Genomic DNA, 15,759 nt, shown 5'->3' with positions numbered 1-15,759 from the left:
AATCCACAAAATGGAATTTGCGCGAACGGTGGTGGAATCGATTTATGGATCAGTTTTTCGATGGTATTTATGGACTAACGGTGGGGTTGGTCGATCCTACCTACTGTCCCACTCTACTTAGAACTGTTACTATTTGGTACTATGAATAATTGACATATCATTATCGATGGCAATATTTTTTGAGAGACAAGTAGATTATATTATACGATGATGATGAATTCTAGTTGATTATATATAGTGTTGAAGCATACATAGTTACGTTAATTTTGTTTTGTAAGATTCTTATTAGGGAAGAGTGGTGGTGTGATGAATGGATGGTTAACACAAGCACAAAATGTGCAAGGTACTTATTATACTTCTTTAAAAATGAAAAATAAAACGGTAACCATTATGCATTAAAGTTATTGTTAAAAATTCACCCTTTGATTTACATATTAAATCTTTAGATTATAATCAATACACATGTACCAATATGCATAGATCTATATAGTTTTCTAGTGGCATTAGTTATATACAGAATAAAACTATGAAAATTAAAAAATATACTACTAATATTATTGTTATTGTTGTTGTTATCATGAATATTACTACTATTATTTGAAGTAAAATATGCTAGGTTAAACTCTTATTGAATTTTTTTCCCTCTAGTATATTTCATGAGATGAGAAATTGTGCATGAAAATTATAAATGAGAATACAATAGGTTAGTTCATAAAATCTAGTCTTCATGCCAAAAAAACCCTTAAAATCCAATATTTAAAGACTAGAAAAAGAGCTACGTGTCGAAAATGTTGAATGATAGTATCAAAATATCGATCTAATTAGTCAAACATAATTCATCATGACAAAAAAATAAATGAATCTTACACGTAACGAAATATATTATGAATGGCGTCGTACGTTTTGTTTGAAATTAACATTTCAAATGTGGCCTACATGATAGTAGTATTACCATTTGCAATGTGGAAATTCTGAAAATTTAATAGTCCCCACATATATGTAAATCGTTGAAAATAAATTCGACGTGTGCAGTTTTTTTGAAATATTTATTTTTATGGTTTAGGAAAATATGTACACCATAAAAACAATATTTGTTTACTAGTCGATGCATTGATTTAGTAGATTTAATTGTGCCCACGTGTATTTAATTAATTAATCCGTTATCCAAACTTAATTAACTCGATATTAAAAAGTCTCAGTATGTAACTGATCTTTTACTGGCTAAAAAAACGATTAAACTATTTTTTATTCAATTACAGTTATTAGTGATCATGGGACTAAGTTTATTTCATCAAATATGATAATAAGACTTTAGTAGTGACTATTTTTTATAGTACTACATTTTGAAAAGAGTAAAAGCGAGAAAATTGTAACAACGAAACGAGTAAATATCATTTGGCCCAAGAAAGGAATTTTCGTAAAAAGATGGATTGAGGATTTGACGTCTTGTATTTAAATAATGAAATGGGATGTGAATATATCTTTCCCAAAGGAAATTAAATTGACACAAATTTGAAACGTTAAAACTTTGTAAAGACGATTTATTTATTTAATGCAATATATACGAATATTAGGCTCAATTTAATTTGACATGGATTTTAAAAAATATAAACTTAAGAAATATATAATAAAAAGTGAATGAAAAATATAATGGAAAGTGAGGTATGTGATCAAATACTAACTAATTTAAAGTAATAACTAATACTAGTAAATAATAACTAATATCAATTTTGTATGTTAAAAATATTAACACAAATGCATAAATTTTATTAATGTTCTTGTGTTGATAAACTTATGTTTTTGTGTTGATATTTAAATTTACATGTTGTATTGATATAATTATGTCTTTGTATTGATACTTTTAATACACAGAATTGAAAGTTATTCGTTATTACTATAAATTAATTAGCGCACTGGCGCAACTATCTTTATATACTTAGTTTTAATAAAATACAAGTGAGAAAAAATTAGTGGAATTCAGACTAAATTACAAAAGTAGTAAAAGAAATTAATTAAACATTTTGTTGATGGGCGGTTGAAAATGACAAAATCGGCGGACTTAAGGTTGTCTCTTTGTCCCGATAAATATGACACATTTACTTTTCGGCACGAGAGAAAACGTTTCTTTTCCAGTTAATAAATGCTTAATTAATAACTAATTAATTAATTAGTAAAAAAAGTGCTCGTATCAATTAGTACCTGTATTACATGAAAAATCACATCCTATTTAGAATTCCATCAAATATTTGCGATTGGAAATCAAATTAAATAATATATTAGAAAAGACATGCAAACCCAAAAATATTAAACAATCCTATATACAGTCTTCTTTACTTCGCCCACCTTTCTTCTCTCTAATAAACAGGCCACAAATGAAGTCCCTCTCGGCCGTGGATGCACCCTTGTTCAAACCATATTTAATGGTGAGTAAGTTTCTAAACCCTAATAAAATTTCTTTTACTATTTGATTAAAATAGTATACATGCGTTTTTCAACAAAATGTTCAAACCTATTTGTGAATGATCTTAATTCTTAGGTATAAATGTGATGGCTGGAGTAGGACTGCTCTCGACGCCTTACACGGTCAAAGTAGGCGGCTGGGCCAGCCTCTTCGTCCCCGTCCTCTTCCCCTTCATCTGCTGCTACACCGCAATTCTCATGAAGCATTGCTTCGAAAGTGCTCATGGTATACTCACCTTTCCTGATATGGGATATGCCGCCTTCGGGAGATGGGGCCACCTCTTCGTAGCAGTAAGTTGCTAGGGCGCATCCTTAATTAGAGTTATAACGTACATCCAATCTCGTACTGCCACGTGGCACGAAACATGCAGTAATGTAAACTCTAAATGCAATATTGTGAAGATCAAATAATTGCTCATATAAAGGCAGCTTCCAGAACACTATACTCATTCAAGAGTGTCACAAGATACAAGGGTAAGTCAAGGATTCATGTAAAACAAAAATGAATTAAAGCTCGATAGAGAGCGCAGTTCTGGAAGGAGTCAATGAGTCTGAAAACGAACTCTTTTGGTCTGTCAAATAAGCCTCGAAACCCACTGCTGAAACTGTGTATTTGTTAACAATTGAAAACTTTACTCTAAAGTTCTATTCTTTGATTCTAAAATGAGTTTCGCAACCAAATCTTGTTTCTATAGATGTAACGACCCGCCCATCTAGGGTATAATAAATGCGGCGATCGTTAACTAGGCGGACTTAAATGCATCAAAGTTCATAGGCTAGGGTTCCATTTAAAAAGGGATTTATCCAAAGCATTAAATGAACAACTAAATATGAAAAGAAATAATGCCTTAGCAATGAAATCCAACAAAAGGTTATCACAATAAATGCTTATCAAGGTTTCCCAAAATATTCTCAACGATTCCATATCCAAAATATTCCCACGAATTTAAAAGTATTCAACCCAACCAAAGATCACAAGTTTCATAATATAGCGGAAGCGATCAAGAGAGAAGTGAGGCTATGTATGGAGACACAACGACACTTAAAATTCCAACAGATCATGATATTATTTTCTACTCAACACCGCCCCCCGCTCGCCACCACTCAACCTGCACATAGGGAAAACATATGCAGGGCTGAGTACTATAATCATACTTAGTGGGCTCATTGCCGAAAACAGTTTTATCACAAATATAGTTATTATCATGCCATTCTCAAGTGTCCATCGGGGTTTTAACTTTAGAAAGACCCGAGGCACCAAAATATTTTCTTTATCAAATATCACGGTCGCGCAACCATTTTTCACATTGACGTTTACCATATCCTCATTCTACATGACAAGGAATGCGGCCGCAATCCAGGTCACTAGACCGGCCGACCCGTACGCCAGCGCTCGGTCTAACATTGGTGTACACTAACCCAAGTAGAGTTTGCGGCTCTACAAGGATCCGAATTCGATTAAATCAATAGTGGCATAGCCACGAGGGATAGGCACGACAAAACAAATCAAGGCATGATAACACATATCTCATTCTCATCAATATCAGTTTAGGACAATGTCCTTATTTTAAAAGAAAGCCCACCTCGTCGGCTTAGCTTGATAGTATTCTCTTCTCCTCGTTTATCACGCTGAGAGCGCGAAGTATCACCTTTAAATTAGGCGTATCACAAATCAGTTTCAAATCATTGATTTCAAAATCATGCATGTTCCCATGTTTCCCTTTTTCCCATCGATAAATCTTTAATATCATCATCCAAAATCAAGGTATGATTAGCATATCATTTTTATTCAATTAACAACTCCAAATTCACCATTAAATCGTGTTACGCATGAGTGTTCCACCCACACAACACACGCACACGATCACAACACATGTGCACGCCTCCCGAGGCGTGCACGCACACGCATACACGGCCACACACACACACATCCATGCATCCCAAAATTCATCAATTTATTTCCCCTTCACTCAATCTAAATGCATGTGGACTCAAGAACACCGATTAATCGGTAGAAGAAGAGGAGATCAAAGATTAAAGTACCTTTTCCAAAAGAATAATCGGTAGAAACAAGTTATAGCCTTGATTCTTCAATAAAATCTTGAACTCCAACTTGAATTCTTCTCAATTGATGAAGAAATCTTGAAGAAAACTTGAAGAAATTTTGGAGAGAGTGGGGAGAGAAGTTTCGAAATTTTTGGGAGAAGTGGGGCGCCGGTTTTGTGTGCTAGGGTTTGATCTCTCTCTCATATTTATAGAGTGCCAAATAATAATATCCAATAATTAAATAAATCAAGATTTGGAAGATTTGGTAGAGATATAGTAGAGATTGGCGTTAATTTGGTTGAGAAGCATGAGGATTTCGAAAATTATAGGCTATTTAATTAGCCTATAATTTAAATTCAAATATTTCACGGAGTAGAATAATATATCACGGAGCAAGAAAAATAATAATATTCTTCCCCAATTAAATGGAAAGTGGCGTGTAAAATCAATTCCTCCAAAAGGATTTAATATTAATCTTAATTTAATTAGGATATGGTAAGATCTCCTTAGATTTGGCAAGATATGCTAGGATATTTTAGCATATTTATATTTATTCATGGAAGAGTATAAATAAGGGATCAAAATATAATAACAATTCCTTTTTCCCAATAATATGAGATTTCGAAAATCTCATGAAGAATAATTCATGGGGGCCGAAAATTATGAAATAATTAGGAATAATTGGACTTTGGATTTAATTTGGATAATTCTCCCAAACAAATAATTAAATCCAAGAAAAATAGGATTTCTTCTCCAAATAACAATAATGGCCGAAAATTCCACACATTTAAATAATGCTCCTATTTAATTCTCACTCATCCCTTAGGAAAATAATTCACCCACAATTATATTTCTCCGCATCAAATATTCACACCCAATCAATCATTTCTTCACTTTCTCTTCTTTTTCTCAACGCATTGACCTTTCAACGGCCACGTCATATTTTTCCCATCTTTGACTATTCAATAGCCACGTCAACATTTCAACGAGTTGACTATTCAACTCAATCTCAATTCTCATACGCAATTAGGTCACAAAGACACTATGCAATTAATTACTCATCAAATAATTCACATATCATAGCATTTAAGGCATTTAATGCAAAAATTTTATAACCCAAAAATTAGGGTTTGAAAAAGTGGGGCGTTACAATAGATGCCCAGATTTTATTCTTAAGAACTATCAAGTTTCTTAAGTATCTGTTCTTATGTTATTATTGGAAACATAGTGGTTGACATTTATCTTTTCTGATGAGTTTGCACTTATCTTTTGATCAACCCAGCCTTTTTTCCACAGTTTCGAATTTCAATCTAGAATTTTGCCTCTTTTCTCAATGACTTTGGTCAAATCGTTATCTCTGTGATTCAGTTTCTTTGTGAGAACTTCCACCAATATGATTTCAGTAGGTCATATGAGTAATAAGTTTGACAGCTTTTATAAGATGGTTTGTTTTGGTTTTATGTTTAAAAATAGAAGATTAATTAGTTGTTCTAAAGTAAAATGTAAATGATGTTTTCTCTTTTCAATTCGTTAAATTGTTTCATTTTTTTATTCACATATTAAACGTTTTAAGTCTTTAAAATAAAAGTAACCAATTTATTATTAGAATTTTAGTATTTTAGTAGCATCCCCATCTTAAAGAGTTCGGGGCGTTACACAGATCACTTTGAATCTACCCCAGCACAAACTCAGCTACAAAATAGCTTTGTGGACAACGGTAACACGCTTCTTCACCTCACCATTAGGCATGTTTTGATGTTAGTGATATAGTAAATATTTGAACATTTCCATGCTTCTTTTCAACAGGTTATCAATCCATTCTCCAAATATCCTTTACTAGTAACATACTTTTTCTATATCATCGGAGTATAATTCTATATTATAGGAGTATAAAATGACAAGGATGTAATCAAATGCAAACTTTATATATTGTATAAACTTTAAACTATGATCTGGACTATTAGAAATTGTCAACAGATGACGAAATAATATCAATAGAAAATATCTGTAAGAAAAACGTGAGGAAATTTTGGAAAGCTTTAAGCTTTTCATTTTCCAAGTCTCTTGGCCTTTCATATGATGTAACCTCCAATATGGTTATGAGGTGCCTTAATGCCGAGACCTCTCGTGTGGCCACTCCTATCCTATAAATAGGTGTGGATTTGAGAGATGAAAAAACACCAACAATCATTCTCTCTTCTCTCTAAGCTCAAGCATTCTAGTTCGCATCTTAGGAGCACTACATTGCTCGGTTCTCGCCTCCAATTCAAGTTCGCCGGAGCCTACGAGTTTGAGGTGCTTCAACTCGGTAGGAGGAAAGTCGTTTCATCTTTGGGGACGTTGCGCCAATCCGTGAGCACTAGCCGGGGCGTATCTCGTCTTGCGGAGAGAGGGTTACCTCGACTCGACTTAAAGAAGACAATAGTTTGCATCTTGTTCTCTTATTGTATTTCTTTTGTTCTATTTACCTTCTAGTTTTTGGTTCTTTTGTAATAGCAAGAGTTGCCCGTGTAAAGGCTACACTATTTCCAACATTCGCAAGACGAGATAGTGTACTCTTGCCGAAATCATGTCGACCGAAGCTGGAGGGAACGGAAACAACAACATTGGATCGTCTTCTGCATCCGCTAATACCTCAACGATGGCACCTGTTTCGACCTCAAGGGTCATGGCTCAAGCTGACAAGCCTGAAAAATTTAAGGGCTTGGATTTCAAGCGTTGGCAACAAAAGATGCTGTTTTACCTAACTACGTTGGGTGTTGCTAATTTCCTCAAGGAGGATGCTCCAACTGTACCGGAGGAGGAGACGGACTTTAATGTCCGGGCTGCCTATGATGTTTGGCATCAAGGAGATTTCTTGTGCAAGAACTATATCTTGAACGGCTTGGGGGATAGTCTCTATTCCATCTTTGCCGGGGCTAAGACCTCCAAAGCTTTGTGGGAGGCTCTTGACAAGAAGTATCGCATCGAGGACGCCGGTACAAAGAAATTTGTATTCGCAAAATTTCTGGACTACATGATGGTGGACTCTCGCTCTGTGGTAGAGCAAGCTGAAGAATTGTAAATCATTATCCATGATGTCCACGTTGAAGGGATGGCCTTGCCAGACCAGTTTGTTGTTGCATCAATGATCGAGAAGCTTCCTCCGTGCTGGACAGATTTCAAGAACTATCTAAAGCACAAGAGAAAGGAGATGAAGCCAGAAGACCTGATTGTCCGTCTTCGTGTAGAAGAGGATAATAGGCGGTACCATCAGAAGTTAGGAGGGCCTGAACATGCCAAGGCAAATCTGATGGAGAAGGGAGGATCTTCCAAGCGTCCCCCGCCCAAGGGAAAGTGACAAGGGCAAGGGGAAGGTAGCTGCTGTCCGAAAATTTGAAGGCAACTGCTTCAACTGTGATAAGCCGGGCCACATGGCGAAGGACTGCCGAAAGCCTAAAAGGATGAAATTCAAGAAGAGTGCTAACATGGTCGAGAGAGACTTCAACGATGATGACTTGGCTGCTGTGGTTTCTGAAGTGAACCATGTTGACAATCCGAAGGCTTGGTTTGTTGACACCGGAGCTACTGTGCATGTGTGCTCTGATCGTAGCCAATTTTCGACCTATAAGCAAGTAGAAGGGAAGAAGCTCCACATGGGAAACCAAGACTTGTCTGAAGTCGTTGGGATGGGAGAAGTGAAGCTCTTAATGACATCTGGTCGTGAGCTGAAGCTGAAGGATGTGCTGCATGTCCCAGACATCCGCAAAAATCTTGTTTCTGGTAGTTTGCTTGTTAGTCATGGCTTTAAGCTAGTGTTTGATTCTGACAAGTTTATGTTATCCAAGTTTGGTACTTTCCTTGGAAAAGGTTATCTTTCCAATGACTTGTTCAAACTTAATGTAATGGCCACTGGCCGTGTACCGAATCAAGTGAATGATAATAAGAATGCTTCTTCGTCTTACTTGCTTGAGTGCGCCGATTTATGGCATTGTAGATTAGGACATGTGAATCTAAATGCTATAAAAAGATTAGTAAATCTTGATTTACTAAAAGTTGATGAGTTTAATTCACAAAAGAAATGTGAAGTCTGTGTTGAAGCAAAAATGACTAAACTGCCGTTCCGCTCGGTAGAACGGAGCACCAAACCTCTAGAGTTGATCCATACAGATATATGTGATTTAAAATTTGTGCAAACTAGAGGTGGTAAAAAGTATTTCATCACATTCATTGATGATTGCACAAGGTATTGTTATATTTACTTATTAAGAAGTAAAGATGAGGCAATTGAAGCGTTTAAAGACTTCAAAAATGAAGCCGAAAATCAACTTAATTGTCGAATTAAATGTGTTCGAAGTGATAGAGGTGGTGAATATGTGGCGCCGTTTGCAGAATTATGTCATGCAAGTGGTATAATTCACCAAACCACGGCTCCATATTCTCCTCAGTCGAATGGTGTTGCTGAACGCAAAAATCGAACACTGAAAGAGATGATGAATGCTCTGTTGATTAATTCAGGATTACCCCAGAACATGTGGGGGGAAGCTTTGCTAACCGCAAATTACATCTTGAATAAGATTCCACTCAAATATAGGGATGTGACTCCTTATGAATTGTGGAAGGGAAAGAAACCTTCATATACATACCTAAAAGTGTGGGGGTGTTTAGCAAAGGTACAAGTGTCGCCTCCAAAACAAGTTGCAATTGGCCCTAAAACAGTCGATTGTATCTTTATTGGATATGCATTGAACAGTAGCGCATGTCGCTTCTTAGTTCATAAGTCAGCTATACCTGCTGTAGCTGAAGGAACAGTAATTGAGTCAAGGAATGCTGTATTCTTTGAGAATGTGTTTCCTTGCAAGAAGCAAGATGATCATTCTAGTGAAAGAACGATGGATGAAACCACTAGTTCTAATTCTCCAAAAGTGACGAGGACAAGTCCCGAGGATGTAGAACCAAGACGTGGTAAAAGAGTTAGAGTTGCTAAGACTTTTGGTCCAGACTTCATAACTTTTATGTTGGATGGTGAACCAAAGTCACTATCAGAAGCATTGTCTGGCCCAGACGCAGTGTGGTGGCTAGAAGCTATCAACAGTGAAATGGAATCCATTATGCTAAATAACACATGGGTGTTAGTAGACTTGCCGGAAGGTTGTAAGGCCTTAGGATGCAAGTGGATTCTGAAAAAGAAACATAAACCAGATGGTACTGTAGATAAGTACAAAGCTCGCCTAGTGGTGAAAGGCTTCAAGCAGAAAGAAGGGCATGACTTCTTTGATACTTACTCACCTGTTACGAGAATAGCTTCCATCCGGGTGCTTCTTGCGATTGCTGCGTTGCACAATCTTGAGATTCACCAAATGGATGTGAAAACTGCGTTTCTGAATGGTGATTTAGAAGAAGAGATATACATGGAGCAACCTGAAGGGTTTGTTGTGCCCGGGCAAGAACGCAAGGTATGCAAATTGGTAAAGTCTCTTTATGGATTGAAGCAAGCGCCGTTGCAATGGCACTTGAAGTTTGACAATGTGATGTTGACAAATGGATTCACTATCAACGAGTGTGATAAGTGTGTTTACATTAAGAACACAGATAACGGGTTTGTTATTGTGTGTCTTTATGTTGATGATATGTTGATAATGGGCAGCAATAGTGCCATTATCAACGAGACAAAAAACATGTTGAAAAGAAATTTCGATATGAAAGATATGGGTCTAGCTGATGTGATTCTCGGAATCAAAATTTTGAGGACTAATGAGGGAATTGCCTTAACGCAATCTCATTATGTTGAGAAAATGCTTAAGAAATTCAACTCGTTTGATTGTAAGCCAGCAAAGACTCCTTTGGAGCTCAATGTCCATCTAAGCAAGAATATGGGTGAGCCTGTTGCTCAAGAAGAGTATGCAAAGGTCATAGGAAGTTTGATGTTTATCACAAACTGTACTAGACCAGATCTTGCTTGTACGGTGAACAAGTTGAGCCGATTCACGAGCAATCCAAGCAAGGAACATTGGAAAGCTCTGTGCAGAATTTTGAGATACTTGAAGTATACTATTGACTTTGGATTGCACTACACAAGATATCCCCAAGTACTTGAAGGGTATTGTGACGCAAATTGGATCTCTGATTCAAAAGACTCATTTTCGACGAGTGGGTATGTGTTCACTGTGGGGGGTGGTGCTGTTTCGTGGAAGTCAACGAAACAGACGTGTATTGCTCGTTCCACCATGGAATCTGAGTTTATCGCTTTGGATAAAGCAGGGGAAGAAGCCGAGTGGCTCAGAAATTTCCTAGAATGTATTCCATGTTGGAAGAAGCCAGTGCCCACAGTAGTGATACACTGTGATAGCAAAGCAGCTATAGGTAGAGCACACAGTGGCTTCTATAATGGTAAGTCTCGACACATTCGTCGACGACATAATACCGTAAGGCAGTTGATCACAAGTGGTGTTATCACAGTTGACTATGTTAAGTCAGTGGATAACATAGCGGATCCATTAACAAAAGGTTTAAACCGTGATCAAATGCATAAATTGCTAAAAGGAATGGGACTGAAAACCACATCTTAAAAGATGAGTATAGTGGTAACCCAACCATACGATTGGAGATCCCATGGGATTGGTTCAATGGGAAACAAAGCTATACAAATCTAGTTGTAACACTCAGAAGATTTTAATCTTTGCCCATTCTTCAGAAAGCGTTGAGTGCTGTAACCTGCACGTGGTAAGAGGTTAAGTCTTTTGACTTTTAATGATTCTTGAAATCTCAGGGAGATGAAGTATGGCAGGATACTCATGAAAGAATCACCTATGTAAGTGAGAAGTGGGGCCGCTTCGTGTGTGTGAGTCACTTATGAATTCCAAAGAGGTGTTCCATGGCCGAAACGGACACAAACGTGAGAACTGATGGAGTTGAAACAATATTATGTTGATGCTATTGACTAGGCATACACCAAGGAGGAATAGTTCAAGGCATCGTGTCCACTAGCCCGCCGGTATGTCCGATAGTGTTGACTATGGAAGGTTCAAAACCACAAGTTACCTTTCCAAAGACAGTATCGTTTCTCGAGAACTGAGCAAAGAGTCTGCATACATGCATTTGTGTCTGGTGTTGGTTTGAGCTTGCAGCGCTCTAACCAATGTGGGGGATTGTAAGAAAAACGTGAGGAAATTTGGAAAGCTTTAAGCTTTTCATTTTCCAAGTCTCTTGGCCTTTCATATGATGTAACCTCCAATATGGTTATGAGGTGCCTTAATGCCGAGACCTCTCGTGTGGCCACTCCTATCCTATAAATAGGTGTGGATTTGAGAGATGAAAAAACACCAACAATCATTCTCTCTTCTCTCTAAGCTCAAGCATTCTAGTTCGCATCTTAGGAGCACTACATTGTTCGGTTCTCGCCTCCAATTCAAGTTCGCCGGAGCCTACGAGTTTGAGGTGCTTCAACTCGGTAGGAGGAAAGTCGTTTCATCTTTGGGGACGTTGCGCCAATCCGTGAGCACTAGCCGGGGCGTATCTCGTCTTGCGGAGAGAGGGTTACCTCGACTCGACTTAAAGAAGACAATAGTTTGCATCTTGTTCTCTTATTGTATTTCTTTTGTTCTATTTACCTTCTAGTTTTTGGTTCTTTTGTAATAGCAAGAGTTGCCCGTGTAAAGGCTACACTATTTCCAACAATATCAACATGGTGTCAATTGTTGATACCGTGTTGACATTGTGTTGAAATCAAAATATTGAAATTTTACAATGTATTAGACATTATGTTAACATTGAGTTGACACTGCGTTGAAAAGTTTGGAGTTTGTACAATATATAGAGTATCACTACCCTAACATGACATGACATATTGTTGATATGTTTCAAGATTTTCCTTAGCTAGAAACAAGATTGCATTGACATTGAATCCACTGGCTAGAGCCATTGAGGAGTTGCTGCCATTAAGAATATCCAACACTCACATGTCTTTCCTCCTTATACGAACATCACTCGTCCAGTCTTCTATCCTTGTCGCCATGCTCGTCCCCTTCTTTGGTAGGTGCCTTGATTATTTCACACAAAACGCGTCTCTCTCAATGAAAAAACTTGGATTGGGATGTTTTTTTTGCAGACACCGTGATGTCTCTCATAGGCTCTCTCTTTGGTGTTCTCATCGTAAGGAGTTTACATTCATTTTGATCGGTTACGTAACCTTTTTTGTTTTTTATTTATTAATATTTGGGTTTTGATTCAGGCTATGGTCATGCCATCTCTATGCTTCTTGAAAATTATTGGAAAGAGGGGAACTAAATGCAGGTATGCATATCTAAAATTCTAAAATTATTTTGATTCTCTTTTGTTGTGTTGTTTGTTGATGATCTAGTCTTCTTCTTCACAGATCATTATGAGTAGTTGCATTGCTGTGATAGGCCTCGTGTGTGGGATCATTGGGACATATAATGCCTTGTCAGACCTTGTGAACAAGTACTGAAAGCCGTTTGCATTCACCAAATTCTCAGACATATTAGTCTTTTTTATTCTTATGTTTTCCTTTGTATTTAGTTAATCATTCTAACTAATAGTCGTGCATTGTTGTGCCAATCTTTTTGTAACGTTCAACCTTGATTTGCGTTGGACTTGGATCTTGATAATTGGTCTTTAAGCTAGTCTTTGGGCGTGGTTCGAGCCCAACCTAATTTTTTAGACCAACTGACTTGTCCAAGTCAATGAGCTACATTGCCAACGTGACGAAGCAAGCGTGGCTGACATGTAACGATGTACACGTCGTGAATGAAAATAGACGCACCGCGTGTCCCGATACAACCGTCCAGGTTTAACCTCTAGCTCCAGCTCTGAACCTGTAACGACTTGTAACCCCCCTATGATTATTGCTCAACCATGATGACAGACAATGTCTGTGTTGACCAGCAGCCTCCACATGCATTGGACTGTGCCTATAAATAGGAAGTCATTCCATGCATTTCACACACACCAAGCATATCTCTCCACTCGTAGCATTGCACAATTCTATCCCTCTTTCTTACATAGTTTCCTGTCTAAGCTCTGCCTTCGTCTTCATCCAGTTTGCTGGAGCTCTACAGACTACTGTTAGTGGTGCTGCTACTTTAGAGACGTATCTCTTCATTCGAAAGAGGACTCATTGACTCAGCTACAATTATATCTACGGTTTATAGTTTCTATTTTTTTTATTATTGTCATAGATAATAATAATAGCAATATATTATCAATAATAATAGTAATAATAAATTAATTGACATAACACTGATAATGATAAAAATAACAATAGTAATATAATTAAGATGATTTATAATTTAAAAAATTTACATTAAGGTACTTACAAGTTAGTAATTGGAAACACAAAAATTCATATTCTTATTTCGGTTCCTAGTTTTATTAATTGCATTCAGATTTTAATAATAAAGCATTAATTGGTAACATGATAATAGACAATATATTATAAAATCATCACTATTACAACAATAATTATTTTTTATATTAATAAAGTACAATTTGTAATTTTAAAATTACTTTAATATTGTCTTAATTAATTATTAGTAGTTTATAACATTAACTAATATTACTATATATTGATAATAAAAATAACTATTATAATTACACAAAATAATATTAAAAATCTAAATCAGATTTAAAATTAAGTAAACAGATAATATTTTAAAGCACAATCTTAACAAATATACATGTAATATCATTGGTTCCATTATACATCCACCATATGCCCCCTTGCCAAATTACACTAATCTCATATATTCCCTCCATCCGCATTTAAAAGACACGTTTTGATTCAATGAGAATTTAATTTTATAAAGAAGATGAATAAAAATATTTAATTGATTATGAAAATCCTATATTATTTCTATTACAAAATACTACTATAATGAATTATGGAGTATGAAGTCAACTTACTAAAAGTTGAAAAAAATAAATGTGTTTATGGTTAGCGGACAGTTGAAAATGGTAAAACGCGCCATATTTTGGTGGAAGGAGAAAGTATATATTGTTACACTTTTTATACACAATTTTCGATATAGAGAAGACCTCCAACCCCATATCCCCACCCCCAATCCACCCTATTTCATGAAAATTAGTATACTATCCTTTATCTTTCACAAAAATTGGCACTCCTTAGAAATTTTGTTGTTCTTAAAACCATCATGGAAGAACATGATCAAACGATGAGGATTAGTGATGCACAACCAAACGTACAATCCACAGAGCACAGCGTACACCTCGACCGAAACCTGTCCGGGTCTGAGTCCGCGCCGTCCTCGCCTTCGTCGTCTCCTTCGCATGAATTCTCCTTCACCTTCACCCTCCACCCGCGGGCGAAAAAAGATAGCAAGACGGAACACTCTCCTCCCTCGTTGGCCGATGCGATCGACCTATCTCCGGCCAGCGAGATCTTCTTCCGCGGCCACCTCATCCCCCTCCACTCCCTCCCCGGCCCCGCCTCGCTGCCGCGGTTCTCCACCAGCTCCCAAGGCAGCTTCACTCCCCCAATCGAGGAGATAAACAGCATCAACAACAACAACAATAACAATAATAATAACAGAATCAAAAGCCGCCACGTGGCGGAAGAGAAAAAAAAGAAAAAGTCAAAACCCTTCTCTTTCCTTGGGATTGGGAAAAAGGAGAGAGAAGACAGCGGCAGCAGCGACAGCAGCAGCAACGACGATCAGAATAGTCAGAATACGGAGAAGCGGAAATCGAGGTTCGAGGTGATCAAGAAATGCGCGCGATCTGTGATGGCGCTTCTGACGCCAGGAGGGCGGCGGCAGGAGATCGCCGGCGAGTTTATCCGGCAGCAGTCGTATTCGTTTGCGGGGGATGTTAGGGTCAGTGAGAGGAAGAGCGGAATGAGGGGGCGATTTTCGGTGCCGTGGTCGGTGAGGGCCTCGCCGAGGCACAGCGGTATGCTGGCGGCGAGCGGCGCCTCGACTCCGCCGAGGAAGAGCGATGCGACCATGGAGGAGATGCAGGAGGCGATTCGGGCGGCGATCGCTCATTGTAAGAGCTAAGAAGTCTGATAAAAGCTCACGTGCGGCCTTTAAATTTAAATTTATTTACCAATAGAAAAAAGGAAATTTGATAAAAGCAAGCCGCAGCCGTAATTTTATTGTTTTTTTTAGGATTGATTAATTTGATTTTTTCTGGGTTTAAATTTTTTCATTTTATTGTGACAATTGTTAGTCCATGAGAATATATGAATACATATGTTGAGGCACATACAGATACAGTCTTAATGTGGTCTTAATGTGA

At 37.3% G+C, this 15,759-nt stretch overlaps 2 protein-coding genes across 2 annotated transcripts; both read left to right on the top strand.

Annotated features, from left to right (window-relative positions):
* Positions 1-334: 334 nt before the first annotated feature.
* LOC148932923 (amino acid transporter AVT1A-like) lies at positions 335-13,625 on the top strand. The gene is made up of 10 exons (XM_089065287.1): positions 335-343; positions 2,366-2,423; positions 2,537-2,751; positions 6,167-6,223; positions 6,313-6,345; positions 12,372-12,516; positions 12,593-12,636; positions 12,716-12,772; positions 12,854-12,937; positions 13,545-13,625. Exons 1-10 carry the CDS (start codon positions 335-337, stop codon positions 13,623-13,625), a joined length of 783 nt encoding a protein of 260 aa, XP_088921413.1.
* Positions 13,626-14,654: 1,029 nt separating this feature from the next.
* Positions 14,655-15,518, top strand: LOC125200399 (BRI1 kinase inhibitor 1-like). The gene has a single exon (XM_048098048.1). The coding sequence runs from the start codon at positions 14,655-14,657 to the stop codon at positions 15,516-15,518; it is 864 nt and encodes a 287-aa protein (XP_047954005.1).
* The last annotated feature ends 241 nt before the right edge of the window (positions 15,519-15,759 follow it).

Source organism: Salvia hispanica, chromosome 2 (genome assembly GCF_029641045.1).
Source record: "Salvia hispanica isolate PSC_SH4W2 chromosome 2, Shi_PSC_v1, whole genome shotgun sequence".
In the NCBI taxonomy this organism is placed as follows: domain Eukaryota; kingdom Viridiplantae; phylum Streptophyta; class Magnoliopsida; order Lamiales; family Lamiaceae; genus Salvia; species Salvia hispanica.
The sequence above is the reverse complement of the archived record's forward strand: the minus strand, read 5'-3'. Positions and strand labels throughout refer to the sequence as shown.

Excerpts from the sequence above, each read along its gene's own strand:
- LOC148932923 (XM_089065287.1), top strand. Across the intron at positions 2,752-6,166 it reads GGGGCCACCTCTTCGTAGCA|ATCACTTTGAATCTACCCCA; the intron begins GTAAGTTGCTAG and ends GGCGTTACACAG. Across the intron at positions 12,773-12,853 it reads TTGGAAAGAGGGGAACTAAA|TCACAGATCATTATGAGTAG; the intron begins TGCAGGTATGCA and ends TAGTCTTCTTCT.
- LOC125200399 (XM_048098048.1), top strand. The coding sequence starts at position 14,655 with ATGGAAGAACATGATCAAACGATGAGGATTAGTGATGCACAACCAAAC.